Raw genomic sequence first — 18,300 nt, 5'->3', positions numbered from 1 at the left:
TAACAAAGTGTTGAATATCTCCTGTGATATATCGAACACTGTACCGAAAGAAACAAAACGGTTTCCAGGGTACGGGTAGTCCACCCTCATGATCGCCTGGCTGACAGAGGGCTGTGGCTCCCCGCTGCCACCCAGCATCGCCAGAGAGGCTTGTCCTGCGTAAGGCTAGCCTGGATAAGGACCAGAACTCAAAACTCCATATTTGGTTTCTACTGAATGTGTGTAGTTTTCACACCATCCTCAAGTTGAGAAATCATTAACTCAAACCCTAGTAAATCAGGGACTGTCTGTACTTTACTCCTGGAGTAACTGGCTAGCTTTTTTGGAAAAAAAAAAAAAAAAAAAAAAAAGTTAGAGCCTTACCTTACACTACTAATTCTAGAAATTTCAGATAGAGTAAATGACTTATCATAAAGAAAAGGAAGTCATAAAACAACTAGAAGAAAAAAGTTATCTCATCTTGGGATGAGGAAGAACTTCCCAAGCATAACCACGGAGGAAGAAAGCCTAGAGGAAAACATGATAGGTTTATTTACATTAAAAAGTAACAGAACTACTAAATGTAACATGGTATTTTGGATGGGATTCCATAACAGAAAAAGGGCTATCAGTCCAGGTTGCTTTTAATAAGTAAATGCCTATTTTGTTATATGCTGCATTTTTATTTTCAATCATCATGAATTATTTTCACGCAAAAATAATTTATATAAAAAAGAAAAAGGAGATCAGATAAAAACTAAGTAAATCTGAATAAAATATGGACTTGAGTTAATATATCAGTGACAGTTTCATTAATTGTAATAAATGGAGTGACTGGGTGGCTCAGTCAGTTAAACATCTGCTTTCAGCTCAGGTCAAGATCTCAGGGTCCTGGGATCAAGCCTTGCATCAGGCTCCCTGTTCAACAAGAAGTCGGCTTCTCCCTCTCCCTCTGCTCCTCCCCCCTGCTAGTGCTCATTCTCTCTCCTTTCCTCACTATCTCAAATAAATAAATAAAATATTTTTAAAATGTTGTAACAAATGCTATACTAATATGAGACGGTGGTAATAGGGAGACTGTGTGGCATGTATAGGAACTGAGAAGTAGGTCGGAATTTTTCTGTAAATCTAAAGCTGTTCTAAATAAAAAGTTAATTTAGAAAATACCTCCCCCTTGGGGTGCCTGGGTGGCTCCATTGTTTAAGTGTCAGACTCTAGGTTTTTGGCTCAGATGATGATCTCACGGTGGTGAGATCCAGCCCTGCATCAGGCTCTGTGCTCAGCAGGTAGTCTGCTTGAGATTCTCTCCCTCTACCCAACCCCCCTCTCAAATAAACAAATCTTTAAAAAATACCTCCTCCCTCAAAACAACAAAAAAATGGTAAATAAGGGTTATTAGATTTGTGTGATACAATAGCAAGGCATATAGGTCTCTGGGTTCAGGCTGTCTAGGTTTAAATATCAATTTTGTCACTCATTGGCTATGAGGTCTTGGGCAAGTTGTTTAATTTCTCTGTGTCCATTTCCTCATGTATAAAATAGGAATTTAAAATTGTACCTACTCTATAGGCCTATTTTGAAAATCATGTAAGTTAATGTGTATGTAAGACATCAACATTTTCCTAGCACATAGTGAGCACTCAATAGATGTTAGCTGGCCTTATCATTTAGAGAACCCTCACAAATAAATATGAAAAAATTAATATTTCAGTACAAATTAGCAAACAAATAAATAAAAAATTACAGTTGGCTAATAACATATGGAGAAAAGTTCACTCTCACTGATAATGGACACAAAAATTAAATCAAGATTATATATTTTTTTCTTACTAAACTGGCAAAGATTCAAAATGATAGTGCTCAGCATTGGAAAGGATGCTATACTGCTGGTACATGAAAATAATGTGCACTCTCAGTATAATGATACAGAGAAATGTTAATAACATTAAGTCAAAAAATCAGAATGTACAACATGGTATAACTCCTCTTTTGAAAAATATATTGGGAAAAAAAAAGACAGTAATAAAATGTACCAAGATATTAATAGTCATCTCTGGGTAAAAAGATTATGAATGATTTATTTTCTTTATATTTTTCTGGGTTTTCTAAATTTTCAAATTTTTATATACTTTATGATTATAAAAGGGATTATATGCTTCTCATAGAAAATTTGGAAAATCAGGGGCTCCTGGGTGGCTCAGTGGTTGAGCGTTTCCTTTTGGCTCAGATCGTGATCCCCGGGTCCTGGGTTCGAGTCCCACACTGGGTTCCCCACAAGGAACCTGCTTCTCCCTCTACTTGTCTCTGCCTCTCTCTGTGTCTATCATGAATAAATAAATAAAATCTTTTAAAAAAAAAAAGAAAATCAGAAAAATAGAAATGTTTACATATGCTACTGAAGAGCTAATAAACAAAAATGAAGACAAGGTAAGAGGTTGAAAGAGTAAACTCTAGTCCCCTGGATGTGCTGCCTAGGGTAGACAGGGAGGTGCTGGGGAGAATCATAGGAAGTTGTGGTTTACTGGAATCCCCACCATTTGGTTGAGGTACTCTGAAAGAATACTTCTCCTCAGTTTCGTTCAGGGCTGCCACAGTGGCTTGGCCAATCCCTCAGCTGAAAACTTCCTTAAATTAAGTCCAAATTCCCACATAGCCACAAAGACCTCACCACCCAGACTTTATCCACTTCTCCATACTCACTGCTTCCCAATCCCATCAGTCCATCCCACATCCACCTCACCCCCAAATCCTTACCACTCCCCCCACCCCATATGGCAAACTCCTGACACCAGGGGGCCATGCTTCACACAGGCTTTCCTTTCACCTGGACATCCCTTCCCTGACCCCCCTCACCTGGCAACTCATTCCTCCTTCAGGACTCCTTCCAGGATTAGTCTCTTCTCTGAGAACAGGTGGGCTCCCTGATGCTCACCTCTCAGGACCCCTGACCCTCACAGTGATTTCACTCTCGTGCCTGCCTCTCTGGGACTCCTGTCCACATCTAGGTCCTCTTTATTTTTTTTTAAGATTTTATTTATTTATTCATGAGAGACACACATAGAGAGAGGCAGAGACACAGGCAGAGGCAGAAGCAGGCTCCATGCAGGGAGCCTGACATGGGACTCGATCCCAGGTCTCCAGGATCATGCCCTGGGCTGAAGGCAAGTGCTAAACCGCTGAGCCACCCGGGCTGCCCACATCTAGGTCCTCTTTAGATACTTGGTTCCTGAGTCTCTGGGTCAGGGCAGGTTCTCAGCAGATCTCTTGGGGTGAAAAATCTGCCTGGAGGTGAGGAAGCAGAGAGGGCTGAGAAGGAGAATTTCTGGGGTATACTATCACTTGAAGGCAGTCTAGCATCCTCTCATGTAAGACTGGCTGACTTAACACACACACACATATACAAATCCCACCTCAAGAAACCCCAAATAGCCAAAACAGTCTTGAAAAAAAATTTTAAGGACTCCTACTTCCTGATTCAAACTTAGTACAAAGTTGCAGTAATCTAAACAGTGTGGTACTAGCATAAGGATAGACATATAGAACAGAATAGAGAGCCCAGAGACAAAACCATTCAGTGGGGAAAGGATCATCTTTTCAACAAATGGTGCCAGAAAAACTGGACACACATGCAAAAGAAGGAAGGAGCCCTGACCTTACACCAGATGCAAAACTTACTCTCAAAATGGATATAAGACCTAAACTTAAGAGCTAAAACTATAAAACTCCTAGATAAGACATAAGGCAAAATCTTCACAACATGGGTCCCACAATAACTTCTTAAATATGACACCAAAAGCACCAGCAATACAAGGAAGAGTGGATAAACTGGACTTTATCAAAATTAAGTACTTTCATGCATCAAAGGATACTATCAACATAGTGAAAAGGTAACCCACGGAATGGGAGAAAATATTCAAAACCACATATCTGATAAAGGATTAATATCCAGGATAACTAAAGGACACCTGTAACTCAACAGCAAAACAACTAAATTCAAAACTGGGCAAAGGACTTGAATAGGCATTTCTCCAAAGGAGATATACAAATGGTTGATAAGCACATGAAAGGACAATCAACATCATTGATCACTAGGGAAATGCAAATCAAAACAAAATGAGATGCATTTCACACCTGGTAGGCTAGATAGTAATAAAAAAAGAAGCAAAAAATATGTTGGAAAGATGTGGAGAAACTGGAACCTCATGCATTGCTGGTGGGAATGTAAAATAGTGAAGTCCTGGGGAAAACCATTGAGTGGTTCCTCAAAAAGTTAAACATAGAGTTACCATAAGACCCAGTAATTCTGCTCCTGGGCATATACCCAAAAGAACTGAAAGTAGAGACTCAAACAGGTATGTCCACACTAACCTGCATAGCAGAATTATTCACAATAGCCAAAAGGTGAAGGGAACCCAAGTGCCCATCAACAGACAAACAGACAAATTGAATAGGGTGTGTACATACACTGGAATCATACCCAGCCATAAAAAGGAACAAATTTCTGATACATGCTACAAAAGGGATGAACCTTGAGGGCATGATGCTAAGTTATATAAGCCAGACATCAAAGAGCAAATATTGTATGCTTCTAGTTACAGGAGGGACCTAGAATCAGTGGATAGAGACAGAATAAAGGTCACCAGGGGCTAGCAGTGGGAAGGATGAGGAATTATTGCCTAATGGGTACAGAGTTTCTGTTTGGGATGCCAAAAAAGTCCTGGAAATGGATATTTGTGATGGTCACACATCATTGTGAATGTACTTAATCCCACTTCATTTTAAGTGTACACTTAAAAATTATTTAAATGGTGAATTTTATGTTATGTGCAGTTACCACAAGAAAAACAAACAAAAAATCCCCCAATAGCATGAGTGAGCTTCATCAGAAGATGGGCTGCCATGTTCTGTGGCTATTTGGATGCACCAGGTTCATTTCCTGACCCTTGGGTTAACAAATTCACACACCCTGCAGCCCACTCTGCCTACAGACCAACTCAGACATTAGATAATCTACTTTGTTAGCTCAGGACACCAGCAGCCATGCTCTGCCTTTTGTCCTTTTCTCTTCTTGATTTTTAAAGATTTGTTTATTTTACTTTAGAGAGAGAGAACACATGGGTGCAGGAGGAGGGGCAGAGGGAGAGAACTTTCAAGCAAACTCCTGGCTTTGCTCAGAGTTCAACCCAGGGCTGGATCCCCAACACCATTACCTGAGTTGAAATCAAGAGTCAGACACTCAACTGACTGAGCCACCCAGGAGCCTCTTCCTTCTTGAATTTTTAAAAAACATTTATTTATTTATTTATTTATTTATTTATTATTTATTTATTTATTTTTTTAATTTATTTTTTATTGGTGTTCAATTTACTAACATACAGAATAACACCCAGTGCCCGTCACCCATTCACTCCCACCCCCCGTATTTATTTATTTATGAAAGAGATTGTATGGAGCGGATGGAGCATGAGAAAGGGGAGGATTATGGGGATCCCTGGATGGCTCAGTGGTTTAGTGCCTGCCTTCAACCGGGGGTGTGATCCTGGAGGCCCAGGATCAAGTCCCACATCAGGCTCCCTGCATAGAGCCTGCTTCCCTCTCTGCCTATGTCTCTGCCTTTCTCTCTCTCTGTGCCTCTCATGAATAAATAAATAAAATCTTTAAAAAAAATTTTTTTTTTTAAAGGAGAGGTTCAGAGGGAGAAGTAGACTCCCACTGAGCACGGAGCCCAACTTAGGGCTCGATCCCAGGACTCCCAGGATCATGACCTGAGCCAAACGAAGGTAGATCTTAACTGCTTAACTGACTGAGCCACCAGGGCACCCCTCTCCTTGATTTTTATTTTTTTTTATTTTATTTTATTTTTTTAATTTTTATTTATTTATGATAGTCACACACAGAGAGAGAGAGAGGCAGAGACACAGGCAGAGGGAGAAGCAGGCTCCATGCACCAGGAGCCTGACGTGGGATTCGATCCTGGGTCTCCAGGATCGCGCCCTGGGCCCAAGGCAGGCGCCAAACCGCTGCGCCACCCAGGGATCCCTCTCCTTGATTTTTAATACTGAAACATGTACCAGCTGGGAGAAGCTGTGGGGTGGAAGTAGGGGTAGGGCACAGTTGGTCACTGAATCAAAAAGAGTAAAGAAATTATGGAACAAAACTATACCTGAACCTCCTTAGAGTTTCGACCCTTGATAGAGCAACTATTTTACCTTATAATGACTCAGAGAAGAATTTTTCTTCCCTTAATTAGCCCTTTCTACCATCTGAACTACCCTCATGGCTGAGAAGTTGTGATAACTAAATTCAACATATACACACAAATAATCCTCTTGTCTTACAATTCAAACCATTTTCTTTTTGTGCCGGCCTCACCAGAGATAGAGCCATTTAAACAGGCATTTAAAAAACTTCTGTAGCAACTGGGAACTTAAAATGTTTTTAATGACAATAAAAATTGCAATGGGTTTCAGAAATATTACTCCCCAAATTAACATGTTTTGAGTAATATTTTCCTGTCTAAAACCTCAAAGCCGGGATCCCTGGGTGGCGCAGCGGTTTAGCGCCTGTCTTTGGCCCAGGGCGCGATCCCGGAGACCCAGATCCAGTCCCACGTCGGGCTCCCAGTGCATGGAGCCTGCTTCTCCCTCGGCCTATGTCTCTGCCTCTCTCTCTCTCTCTCTGTGTGGCTATCGTACATAAAAAATAAAAAATAAATTAAAAAGAAATAAAACCTCAAAGCCAGTGCTTCCTTTTCAGGTCAGGGACATCTGTCCTGCAGTGACGTGCCCAACAAGTGGCACTTGAGTTTAATGGTTGCTGATTTTGCAGTTCACTAGAACCTTGTAGAACCTGTATCTAATCTACATGATCAGAAAGGTGCACAGCAAAAACACTTAAGACCTCAAACTCCTCCCAACTTTGCACTGTCCTATTCCATTATGATACATTCCAAATGCAAACAAAGTTTGGTCTAGAAATTTAATAGAAATTGACAGCAGGTGCATATCTTGCATTCCAGGCAGACAAGCTCAACAAGCAGTAGATGAATTAGTTACACACCACTTTCCCTAAAAACTAATAGGCTCTGTTTATGCCATTTTTCAAATTTTTCCACAAATTATTTATTGCTCTTAGAAAACCCACCCTGGCCACATTGCCAAAACTAATCACCTAAGGAATCAGTGATTTCAAACATTTCACCAAACTGCCATGGTCTCAAACACATGTTCGTCCTCTTGAGAGTGCATCTTTCTGGAAAATGTAAATTAACTAAGGAAAAGAAAACTAACTCAACAAAGTTATTGCCTTGCTTCTTCTTTATGAGGCCTTGCTGAATTAGGGAACCTTCCCTTCAGAAAAGACTCTACCTTTTTCAAAAATATACATCCCAAAGAACCTGGCATAGCATCTGGTTTATATGCACATGTAAAGGTACTTATAATAACTCAGGTATTGAGCCATCAGTAAGTACCAGGCCCTGCACTTCAAAAAGTAATTATGATTATTGCCATTTATTATTTTTTTAAAGATTCATTTGAGAGAGAGCATATGTGTACATGCAAGTGGGATGGTGGGGGCAGTGCAGGAGGAAAGAATCTCAAGCCGACCCCCCACTGAGCACAGAGCCAGACTGAGGGCTCGATTTCATGACTCTGAGATCCCGACCTGAGCTGAAATCAAGAGTGGATCCTCAACCAACTGAGCCACCCAGGCACCCCCACGATTACTGCCATTTTAAAGATGTAGAAATTTTGCCCAACAGAGGAATTAAGTGATTCTTTTCTAAGGCTTCCTAAAGGAAGTCAGTAAACTCTCTAGCTGGAATTCCAATCCAGGTCTGCCTCACTCTTCAGCTTCTGTTCCTAATCACCATAGTGTGCAGCCTCCCTGAATAAATGAAGTGAAATTTCCCCTAATTTTTTTTTTTTACCAAAGCCAGCAATTTTGTTTCCTTGGGTTTGAGTAAGGCAGACAGCTACAATTTTCAATACTGATGAGCATTATCTTAAAATTGGGCATTTCTTCAGCCAGACTGTGCACAGGGACTGAGAAAAAAAAAAACAAAACAGATATTTCTTTTCATGTACTTCCATACTTCTTTATATTTCACAATAGAGCTCTGCTACAAGAGATTTATCTGGTTAATTTTAGGGCTTGATTAAATTATTCTGAAATATAAATTGTGAACATCCTGAAACATAATATCTCCCTCAAAAGACAAATGCCATAGTAATGTGTTCCTTGTGAGCTTTTCATGTATTTATTTTTTTGGAAAGGAACAATAGATTTTGAAAATGCAACTGCAAAGGCTTGAGTAGGAGAACTTCCTTGAGGTCAGTGTTATCCACGATAGCCATATGTCCGGCAGGAAATCTGTGGCCGGGTGACATTAACAACGAATCCCCCACTTTCTCAGACCCTGGAGAGACTTGTGGCTTGTACATCTAAAAAGGCAGGGCTTGGATAAAGGATATACTTTTAGCTTTTCATATTACAGGTGTGGAATCTCTTATTTCTAGTCTTTGACCTAGTGCACACCAAGTGGTTTGTAGGGTTGACTCCTTAAGCAGAGTCTGCACACTCTGAGACCAAATAATCCTATTGTTGCCTACATGAGTTTATGTGCTTCTTAATGTATTCAACTGAGTAGGGAAGGGCACACCTGGGCTGTATTTCCAGGTGAAGATCAAAGATGGGCTTTTATGCTGATCATACTTAGTCCAGCTTTGCTAAATATCTAAGGTACATGTAAGAACCTCATTGAAAGAGAGATCCTCTATCTACTGCCATGCCATTGGAAAATTTAACAATTGGGAATCAAATTCCTCACCCTAACAACTGAACCATACATGGAAGCACTGCGTTCTGCATGTTACTAGTGAATGATTCTAATATTTACTTTCAAATTACACAGTAAACCCTGCCACGTGTTCACAAAGATTAGTCAACTTTTATCCTTGGCTAAAACAATATATTGCTCAGAGACATATTATATCACTATTAACTTATTTTTTCATATACACCTGATCTTATGTCACCTTCAGAACAGCCTATGAAATGGACATGGTTTTCATTCCCACTTTACAAATAAGGAAATAAATACAGAGAGGTTAAGGAACAGACTAAAGATCTCCAGCTGTTAAGGAGCAGAGCCTAGAAGTAAACCCAAAGCTCTGTGCTTCTAAAACACTTAACTTCATCTCAATGTTACACTGCTTCTCATATTTGTTTCTTTATTTTTTAAAAGATTTTATTTATTTATTCATGAGAGACACAGGGAGAGAGAGAGAGGCAGAGGCACAGGTAGAGGAAGAAGCAGGCTTCCTGCGAGGAGCCCAGTGTGGGACACGATCCCGGATCCCGGGATCACGCCCTGAGCCACCTAGGTGTCCCTCATATTTGTTTTTGTTTTTTTTTTTAAGATTTTATTTATTTATTCGTGAAAGATAGAGACAGAGAGAGAGAGAGAGAGAGAGAGAGAGAGAGGCAGAGACACCGGCAGAGGGAGAAGCAGGCTCCATGCAGGGAGCCCAATGAGGGACTCGATCCCAGGTCTCCAGAATCATGCCCTGGGCTGAAGGTGGCGCTAAACCGCTGAGCCACCCGGGCTGCCCCCCTATTTGTTTTTTAAAAGGTTAAATCAACTTTGGCAATTTCCTCTTAGTAGATTCTAAGCATTGCTAATTCAGATTTCTCCCTTATGCAGGAAGAATTAAAGAAAAAAAAATGTGGGATGAATTCTGCCGGCTGAGACAAAAGTTAGCTTCCCGTAATAGCCCCAGCTCTCCTGTGGGAGGCAGCTGCAGCAAGCGACCTGGAGTCTATACACCTTCTGGCAGTGTGACCTTGGGCAAGTCACTTAATCTCTCTGTCCTTCAGTTTTCTCATCAGGAACATGAGGGCAATAATAGAAACCGGATGTTCTTGGGGATTAGAGTATTTTAAAAAGTGTTTTGCACATTTTATATGCTGTACGAGCTATCCAAGTGATTAATAAGCTTCCTGATCTAAGTTTAGTGATCATACATAAACATCAGGAGGCATAACTAACATGTCTATCATTTGGAAATTCAGAAAGCTACTTTGCCTTGAAAAGATGATCAACCACCCCCCCCCCCCCCATGGCCAGGCTGCTCTATGTGAAGCCTAAGTGTCTCTTTCTCAAATGAATTAGCTTTGTCATTGGCCGACTTAAAATACAGTATGAATTCCTTAACATTACCTCACCTCCAAGATCTACACACGCTCTAAAACTATTTTAAACTAAAAGCTTAACGACTGGGACGCCTGAGTGGCTCAGCGGTTGAGCTGCCTTCCGCTCAGGGCGAGATCCCGGGGTCCTGGGATCAAGTCCCGCATCAGGCTCCCTTCTCCCTCTGCCTGTGTCTCTGCCTCTCTCTCTCTCTCTCTCATGAGTAAACAAAATCTTTAAAATAAAAGCTTAACAACCATTTGTGTTCTCAAGTAGTTCTTCACGCATTCTCTCTGGAGAGAAGCATGGCCCCCTTTCCAACCCTGCAACTAACTTGCTTTAAACTACGTTCTCTAAAAATGTTTCTTCGCAGTTTGCATTTCAGTTACAGGGTGTCCCCGATTGTTGCTGTCCCAGAACAAAAGCCTAATTGCTGCTGCTACAATACAGCCCTTTCTGTGAGATCATCACGAAGCCCTCGGAGCAAACAAGAGAGGGAGTTCTTAGGAACAGCAAGCGCTGCGTCCAAATTCCTGCACTCCGAAGGCCAACACGAGCCCAATTATCTGAGACTCGAGCTCCTCTCTTGTATCTACCTCCCCTGCACACAGCTGTCTCGCGAATACGTCCGAGCCCTTGAGGACACGTGTGTTTTCCCGCGTGGACGAGTTCGGGAAAACTCGGGGTCCCCTTCTCCCACCCGCGCAGCGCGAACAGGCAGGCGCCGGGCAGCGGCCCCGCCTGGGCGCGACCTGGGCGGTGGGGTCGCGGCGGGGCGCCCCGGAGCCCCAGCAGGGCCAGGCTCGCGGCGGGACGTGCCGCCAGGCCCACCCCGGCGCCCCGGCCCCGCGGAAGGGAACCCCACCTCCGCAGCGCCCCCGGGCCGGCGCGCCAACCCCCGAACGGCGGCCCCGGGGAGGGCTCGGGACTCACGCGCTGTCTCGGGCTGTCGGGGGCCTGTCCCCCGCCGGCTCCCGGCCCCGCGGGCTCTGAGAGTGCGAGCCTCCCATGGCTCGGAGCTCCGCGCGCGCCGCTGCTCCCGGACCCTGGGCCGGGAGGAGGCGGCGGGCGGGGGAGGAAGGGTGGGGCGGAGGGGCGGAGGGGCGGGCGGCTGTCGCGGGGAGCCGGCCTCGGGTCCCGGCCGCCGGGAAAGCCGGCGAAAGGGCGTTGCTCCCGACGCCGCCAACCCCGCCGCCAATTGCAGGGCTCGGCGTGCGCCGCGGCCGGCGGGGGGTGGCGGGTCTCCAGCCGGGAGATGCAGAGCGCCCCGCTCCCGCGGAGTCCGGGCCCCGGGCCGCCGCCCCCGCCCCCGCCCCGGAAGCCCCTCGGCGGCGGAAGAAAACAGGTGAAGCGGCCGGGAGGCCCGCGCGCACCCCCGGGGCCCAGCGGACCGGGAGCTGCCGCCGTCTGCGCCCGGGGAGCCCCCGCTCGAGGCCAGAAGGGGAGCGGCTCTGCAGGGAAGCACCGGTAGGGGGCGCTGTGTGCGTCGGGATCCCGAGACCCAGGCTGCCCTTCCCAGCGGCCTCCCCAGCACGGCTTCTCCTGGGAGGGAGGCCAGGGCTGAACTGTGGAGAAAAGTGCGTTAATCCCGGTTCTGCCCCCCACTCGCTGGGACAAATTACTTCTCCCTCTGCGAGTCTAATTTTCTTCATCTGGAAAAATGAGGTAGTATGTTCATTTTTACCTCCAGTGTCCCTTCTGGTTCTGACATTGAGTTCCAAACTCTGTCTTAGGGAAAAATGCACCCTATCCCTCCTATTGCACCTGTGATCCACCTAATGATACACCTAATAACTCCCTTTGCAGAATATTTCATGCCCTTGCTCACCTGTTCCCATCTCCTGCATCGCTCCTCTGCAACCTACCTTTCATCCCAGCGTTTTGTTTTGTTTCCAGGCCCCCCTTCTAGAACACTATCCAGCATCCTGATAGTACATCCTTTTTTCTTATTGCCTGTCTCTTTCATTAGAATGTAAACTCTGCAAAGACGGGAATTTGTTTTGTTTTCCCGTTCCCCCAATACTACTTGGTGCATAGTGGACACTAACAATTGTCAATAAACGCATTTATCCTACCCCCATGTTACCGTTTTCCTCCCCAGTCTTCCCACACCATGTGTTAATTCCTCTAACTTAGCAATCTTACTTTGAAATTATTTCTTTACTTGTCTGTCTTTCCACTAGAATATGAGTTCTATAATCATGAGAACACTTTCTTATCTCTATATACAACCTTAGTGCCTGTATCCTGCCTTATATACAGTATTTGCTGAATGAATGAATGAATGAGCCTGTGGCAAAGCACACAGAATGGTGTTCAACATTAACTTCGTTCTTGACTTGAAGCTTTAGGCAATAATGATGTATGTGCCTACATTTCAATGTTCCCAGAAAGGGTCAGGAAATTCATAATAGAGACTTCTGTTTACAAAGGATCTTTTTATGTCAAATTTTGACTTCCTGTTTATACATTATCTTCACTCTACCATAGCTAGAGAGTTCCTAGGGTAGGGAATGCTGCCACATTGTAGGCATATACAAGCAGAACATTTGGAGATGGGAAAATAAACATTAATTAGTAAAAGTGTAGTGAGACTGGGAATTGAGGTTGTGTGGGAAGGATTTCAAATAGCTCAAGAAAAGTTGACTCTTGGCCGAAGATTTTTTAAAAGCTCACATTCTTCATACATTCTGTCTGAAATACTTTGGCAATGTGATTGAAGTGCCATTGATAATGCAAACATAAGCCTGCCGGAGCTGTGGTCCCTTTGAGAGGAATACTCGGCCTCTTCTCATGAAAAAATCTTAATTCCCAGTGGATCATTCCAAGGGAAAAATGGGAGGGTAAGCAATAGGAGAGGAGGAAAAGGAGGAGAAAATTTTAGAAAATTTAGACAAGATGGACTATTGGGAAAGTTTTATTATTATTAGTGGAGAAAGGCACAGGGTAACATCACTTAAATTGTTTAAAAGAAAAGGAAGAGAGTAAAGCCCACACCTTATAGTGATGCAGAGAAATCAAGGTAATGAGGAGAAAAAAGAGTTTGAAAAATAATGTGAAAGTTTGTACCTAGGGGGCCAAAGAGCATCTCTGCATAGATGCTTGTGTTTACTTATTTTGCTGCCTTGGCTGCTACAGAGACATGGGTGGCTGGGGAGTGAAGACAGTGAAGGAGAAGTCTTATCTTTGGAAAGTCAACATATGAGGGCTTTTCAGAGAAAATGCCCAAGATAGACCTGAGAGACCCAAACATCCCTCTCCCCCCTCAACGTATAGAGATTGGCTCTTCACATAGAAGCAGAGCCAAGTTCTATTTCCCCATCTCAGAGACTGGCTGCAGATCTCCAACAAAGGAATAGGTTATGGGATATGTGCAGATCCTCTGCTTAATGTCTTTTGGCTTAAAATCCTTCTAACTTTTCATGTTTCAATTAGAAGGCAAAATTTAAAAGCTCAGCATCCCTAATGAAGATATAAAATTGTTACCACGCAATCACGAGTTCTTCTCCGAGGAAAATTATTAAAGAAATGGAACCACCTCCTCTCCCTCCATGTGGTTCTGAAGCTGTGCACTCAAAGGCCATTTATAAGTTGTGGATGACCCTGCTGTCATCTGACCCATTGGCAGAGCAAGTTATGCCAGTTCTAGGGCTCAGAGCTATTCACACAGCTGAGGAGTTGTCCTTTAAGGGGAGGGCAGGAGGATGACAGCTGTACACCAATTGCTATTGCATTTGACACAGAATAAAGGGAGAATAGAAACTTCTGACTGCTTTATGGTGCCCTGTAGTTTCTGCCTAACACAACCAAAGAAGAAAAAGAAAGGGAAGAGGAAAAGAGGGAGGCAGCCTGCGTTTTGCAGTCCTTGGGCAGCAGGCTGCTGGACATGATTGCCAGTTGGGATCAAAGAAGATATATGGCCTGTGATGGAGTCTTGGAGGGATAGTATTTGACATCCAGTATTAAGGTTTCCATTTTGCATTAAAATTCTATCCGGAGGCATTTTTTTAAGTATTGAAAAAATTATAGAGAAAGAACGTTTAAGAAACTAAAATTTATGACTACCCCCTATACTGCAAAATACACACATCAGTGTCAAACCCTACTCCTAGAATGCTACTTAGGCTCTGTAGAAGGATGAGAGCTAACATTTAGTAGATACTGGGAGCCTTGCTTGGTGTTTGATGAAAGTAACCACATTTTGTCCTCATAACACAGGGACATGATAACAACAGTAGGTAATAGTTTTTTGAGTACATATTATGTGCCAGACTGTTCTAAGTGCTTTAGATTTATTAATTCATTTGATGTCCATTACAATGTTTATAGGCATTTTTAGTATCCTCAATTTAAAAACAAGTAAAGTGAAGCATGGAAAGGTTAAACATGCCCAAGGCCACATAGTTACAAAATGGCAGAGTTAGGAACAGGGCCCAGTTAGGTTAGCTCCACAGTCATAACATAGAGCTAAGTCTCTATGCTGTATTTCTTTAATTTTTACACTGTGCATCCCACTTTCAGATGAAGAAACTGAGGTTTAGAGAGATAAGTGGCGTATACAGTATTTAAACCCAGTTCTATCTTGATTACAAAGCTTATGTTCAACATGCATTCTTTCCCCCAGCAATCATGCCAAATGAGTATTACCCTTCATAGTAGCCAACTTGGGAAATTACATGCTTATATCAGAGCTGTGCCACCTTTCCTTTTTTGGAAATTATTGAAATGTTAATTTATAAGCCAAAAGGATAAAATTCAGTTTACTACAGATTGTTAGTAAGGGCCACATACCGTTACTGCAAGAGCCACATGTTTTTCTTGAAATTAGACAGTGTAAGTGCTCCAACATTGTTCTCCTTTTTCAAAATAGTTTTAAATATCCTAGGTTGTCTTCCCATATAAAGTTTAAAGTAAATTTTTAAATTTCTTAAAAAAAAAAAAAAAAAAAAAAAAAAAAAACTTCTCTGGATTTCCCCAGGGATTACACCAAATCTATTGACTAATTTAAGGAGGATTGCTCATTTAACAACATTGAAACTTCTAATCCATGAACATGGTATAGCTCTATTTATGGAGACCTTCCTGAATTTCCCATAATGTCTTGTAGCTTTTCAGCCTATAGGTCTTACACATCTTTTGCTAAACCTATCCCTATATGTTTTTATGCTGTTTTAGATGGTGAAATGAAATTGATTATTGTATGTTATATTCTGCAACCTAGCTAAGTTCATTATTACTTCTAATAGTTTTTTGGGATTCCTTAGGGTTTTTGGTATGTCACTTATAAATAAAGATGGTTTTACTTCTTCCTTTATACTCTATACTCTGTATACCAGTGCCTAGCACTAGCTAGGCAGGTCCATATAATATTAAATAAAGTGGTTAGAGCTAATATCTTAGCCTTTACCCTGATCTTAGGTAGAAAGCATTGAATCATTCACATTGTAGCATGACATTAGTTGTCAGCTTTTGTAGATAGCCTTAATCGAGTTGAGAAGTTTGCTTTTATTCACAATTTGTTGAGTTATTTTTAATGATAACAGTTTTGAATTTCAAAAAATGCTATTTCTGTACTTCTTAAAATGATATTTTTTCCTCCTATATTCTATTAATTTATTGAATTACATTGATTTTCAGATGTCAAGCCAAACTTGCATTGCCCCTTGATTACGGTGTATAATCTTTTTATATGCTTCTAGGTTTGGTTTGATGATAATATGTTGTTTGAGGATTTTTGCATCTATATTCATGAGGGATATTGATCTGTAGTTTTCTTTCTTAAGATGTTTTCACCTGGCTTTGGAATCAGGATAATATGACATCATAAATTGAGTTAGGAAGTGTTTCTTCCTCCTTTATTTTCTGGAAGACTTTTTGTAAGATTGGTATTATTTTTTCTTTAAATGCTTGATAAAATTCACCAGTGAAGCCATCTGAACCAGAAGTTTTCTTTATCAGAATGTTTTAAAATTCCAAATTTCATTTCTTTGTCATAGGGCTGTTGAGAATTCCTGTTACTTCTTGAGTCAGCTTTGTAATTTACATCTTTCCCAAAATGTGTCCATTTCACCTAAATGGTCACATTTAATGTATAAAGATGCTCATACTAATAATGAGTGTTTGGGGCACTGGATGGCACCTCAGTTGTTTGGGCATCTGACTCTGGGTTTCTGCTTGGATCATAATCTTATTGGTAGTTAAGATCAAGCCCTGAGTCAGACTCTGTGCTCAGTGGGGAGTCTGCATGAAGATTCTTTCCCTTTGTCCCTCCCCCAACAAATAAATAAATAAATCTAAAAAAATTTTAAAATAATAATGGAGTGTTCTTTTCATGTCTGAAAGATCTATAATGGAGTCCTCTCTTTCATTACTGATATGACAATATCTTTTTTTTCTTGGTCAGTTGGGATTGAGATTTATGAATTTTATTTGTATTTTCAAATGACCAATTTTTGGTTTTACTGATTTTCCCTTTTTTCCTATTCTCATTTTTAAAAAGATTTATTTATTCATTTATGATAGACAGAGAGAGAGAGAGAGAGAGAGAGGCAGAGACACAGGAGGAGGGAGACGCAGGCTCCATGCCGGGAGCCTGACTCAATCCCAGGACTCCAGGATCCGGCCCTGGGCCAAAGGCAGGCACTAAACTGCTGAGCCACCCAGGGATCCCCTCTTCTTTTATCTTATAGGAATTCAAAGTTATAATTTATTTCCCTCTAGGTTCTACTTAGCATATCCCATGAATTTTGATATGTTGTATTTTTATTATCATTCAGTACAAAATATTTTCTAATCTCGTGTGATTTCTTCTTCAAGGTAAACATGCCCATTCACTCAGTGTTTAGTTTCCAAATATTTATGATTTTCCTAGTTATCTCACTGTTCTTAGTTCCAATTTAATTTAATTGTGGTTAGAAAATAAACTTGAATTTACTGAGATTTGTTTATGGTCCAGAATATGGTCTATCCTGATAAACGTATCATGTACACTTGAAAAGAATGTGCATTTTGCTGTTGTTGGGTGAAGTGTTCTATAAATATCACTTAGGTCAAAGTGGTTGATAGTATATTATTAACATTTTCTATCTTTGCTGATTTTTGTTTGTTTACTCTATCAATTTCTTTCTTTTTAAAAAAAAATCTTATTTATTCATGAGAGACACACAGAGAAAGGCAGAGACCTACGCAGAGGGAGAAACAGGCTCCTCGCAGGGAGCCTGATCCAGGACTCAATCCCAGGACCCCAGGATCATGACCTGAGCCAAAGGCAGACACTCAACCACTGAGCCACCCAGGGGTCCCAACTCTATCAATTTCTGAGAGACATTATAATCTCCAGTTATGATTACATATTTCTTCCTTTGATTCTGTCAATTTTACTTCATGTATTTTTTTAAAAGATTTTATTTATTTATTCATGAAAGACACAGAGAGAGGTGGGGGGTGGCCAGAAACATAGGCAGAGGGAGATGCAGGCTCCATGCAGGGAGCCGGATATGGGACTCGATCCCAGGACTCCAGGATCATGCCCTGGGCCAAAGGCAGGCACCAAACCGCTGAGCCACCCAGGGAGCCCACTTCATGTATTTTGAAGCTATTATTGAGCATGGACAAATTTGTGATTTTTATGTCACCTTGACTAAAACTTTTATTATTCTGAAGTGCCCTTTATCATTGGTAATACACTTTGTTTCAAAATCTATTTTGTATGATACTAATATAGCCACTTAAGCCTTCCTATGCTTATTGTTTACATGATATATCATTTTTCTATCCATCTATTTTTGAGCTGTCTCTGACTTTATATTTCAAGTATTTGTTTTTTAAATAGACTATTTTTTAGAGCAGTCCTAGGTCCACAGTTAAATTGAGCAGAAAGTATAGAGAGTTCCCTCCCCCTAAACACACATACCCTCCCCAATATCAACATCCCACACCAGAGTGGTACATATGTTTCAACCAACACTGACATCATTGTTACCCAAAGTCCATAGTTTACATTCGGATTTACACTTGGTATGAGTTTTAACAAACATACAATAACATGTATCCCCCATTGTAGTATACAGAATAGTTTCACTTTTCTAAAAACCTGCTGTGTTCTGCTCATTCATCCTTTCCCCTACCCC

General features: G+C 41.6%; 1 protein-coding gene across 10 annotated transcripts in view; it reads right to left on the bottom strand.

Moving 5' to 3' along the window:
• Positions 1-18,300, bottom strand: part of TACC1 (transforming acidic coiled-coil containing protein 1) — a 119,828-nt gene that overhangs the window by 78,580 nt on the left and 22,948 nt on the right. For 3 of the 10 annotated variants that reach the window (XM_077849215.1, XM_077849217.1, XM_077849220.1), the window contains exon 1: positions 11,105-11,260. The exons of 2 other annotated variants lie outside the window; for them this stretch is intronic. In XM_077849215.1, coding sequence (XP_077705341.1) covers positions 11,105-11,181 — 77 coding nt within the window. In that variant the 5' untranslated portion in view covers positions 11,182-11,260. Of the gene's footprint in view, positions 1-11,104; positions 11,261-18,300 lie in introns of those variants that run through there. 5 more of the 10 variants (XM_077849222.1, XM_077849223.1, XM_077849228.1 and 2 more) reach the window with 4 other exon arrangements.

This window comes from Canis aureus, chromosome 15 (assembly GCF_053574225.1).
Source record: "Canis aureus isolate CA01 chromosome 15, VMU_Caureus_v.1.0, whole genome shotgun sequence".
In the NCBI taxonomy this organism is placed as follows: domain Eukaryota; kingdom Metazoa; phylum Chordata; class Mammalia; order Carnivora; family Canidae; genus Canis; species Canis aureus.
Note: the sequence above shows the minus strand (reverse complement) of the source record. Positions and strands in the feature narration are given on the sequence as shown.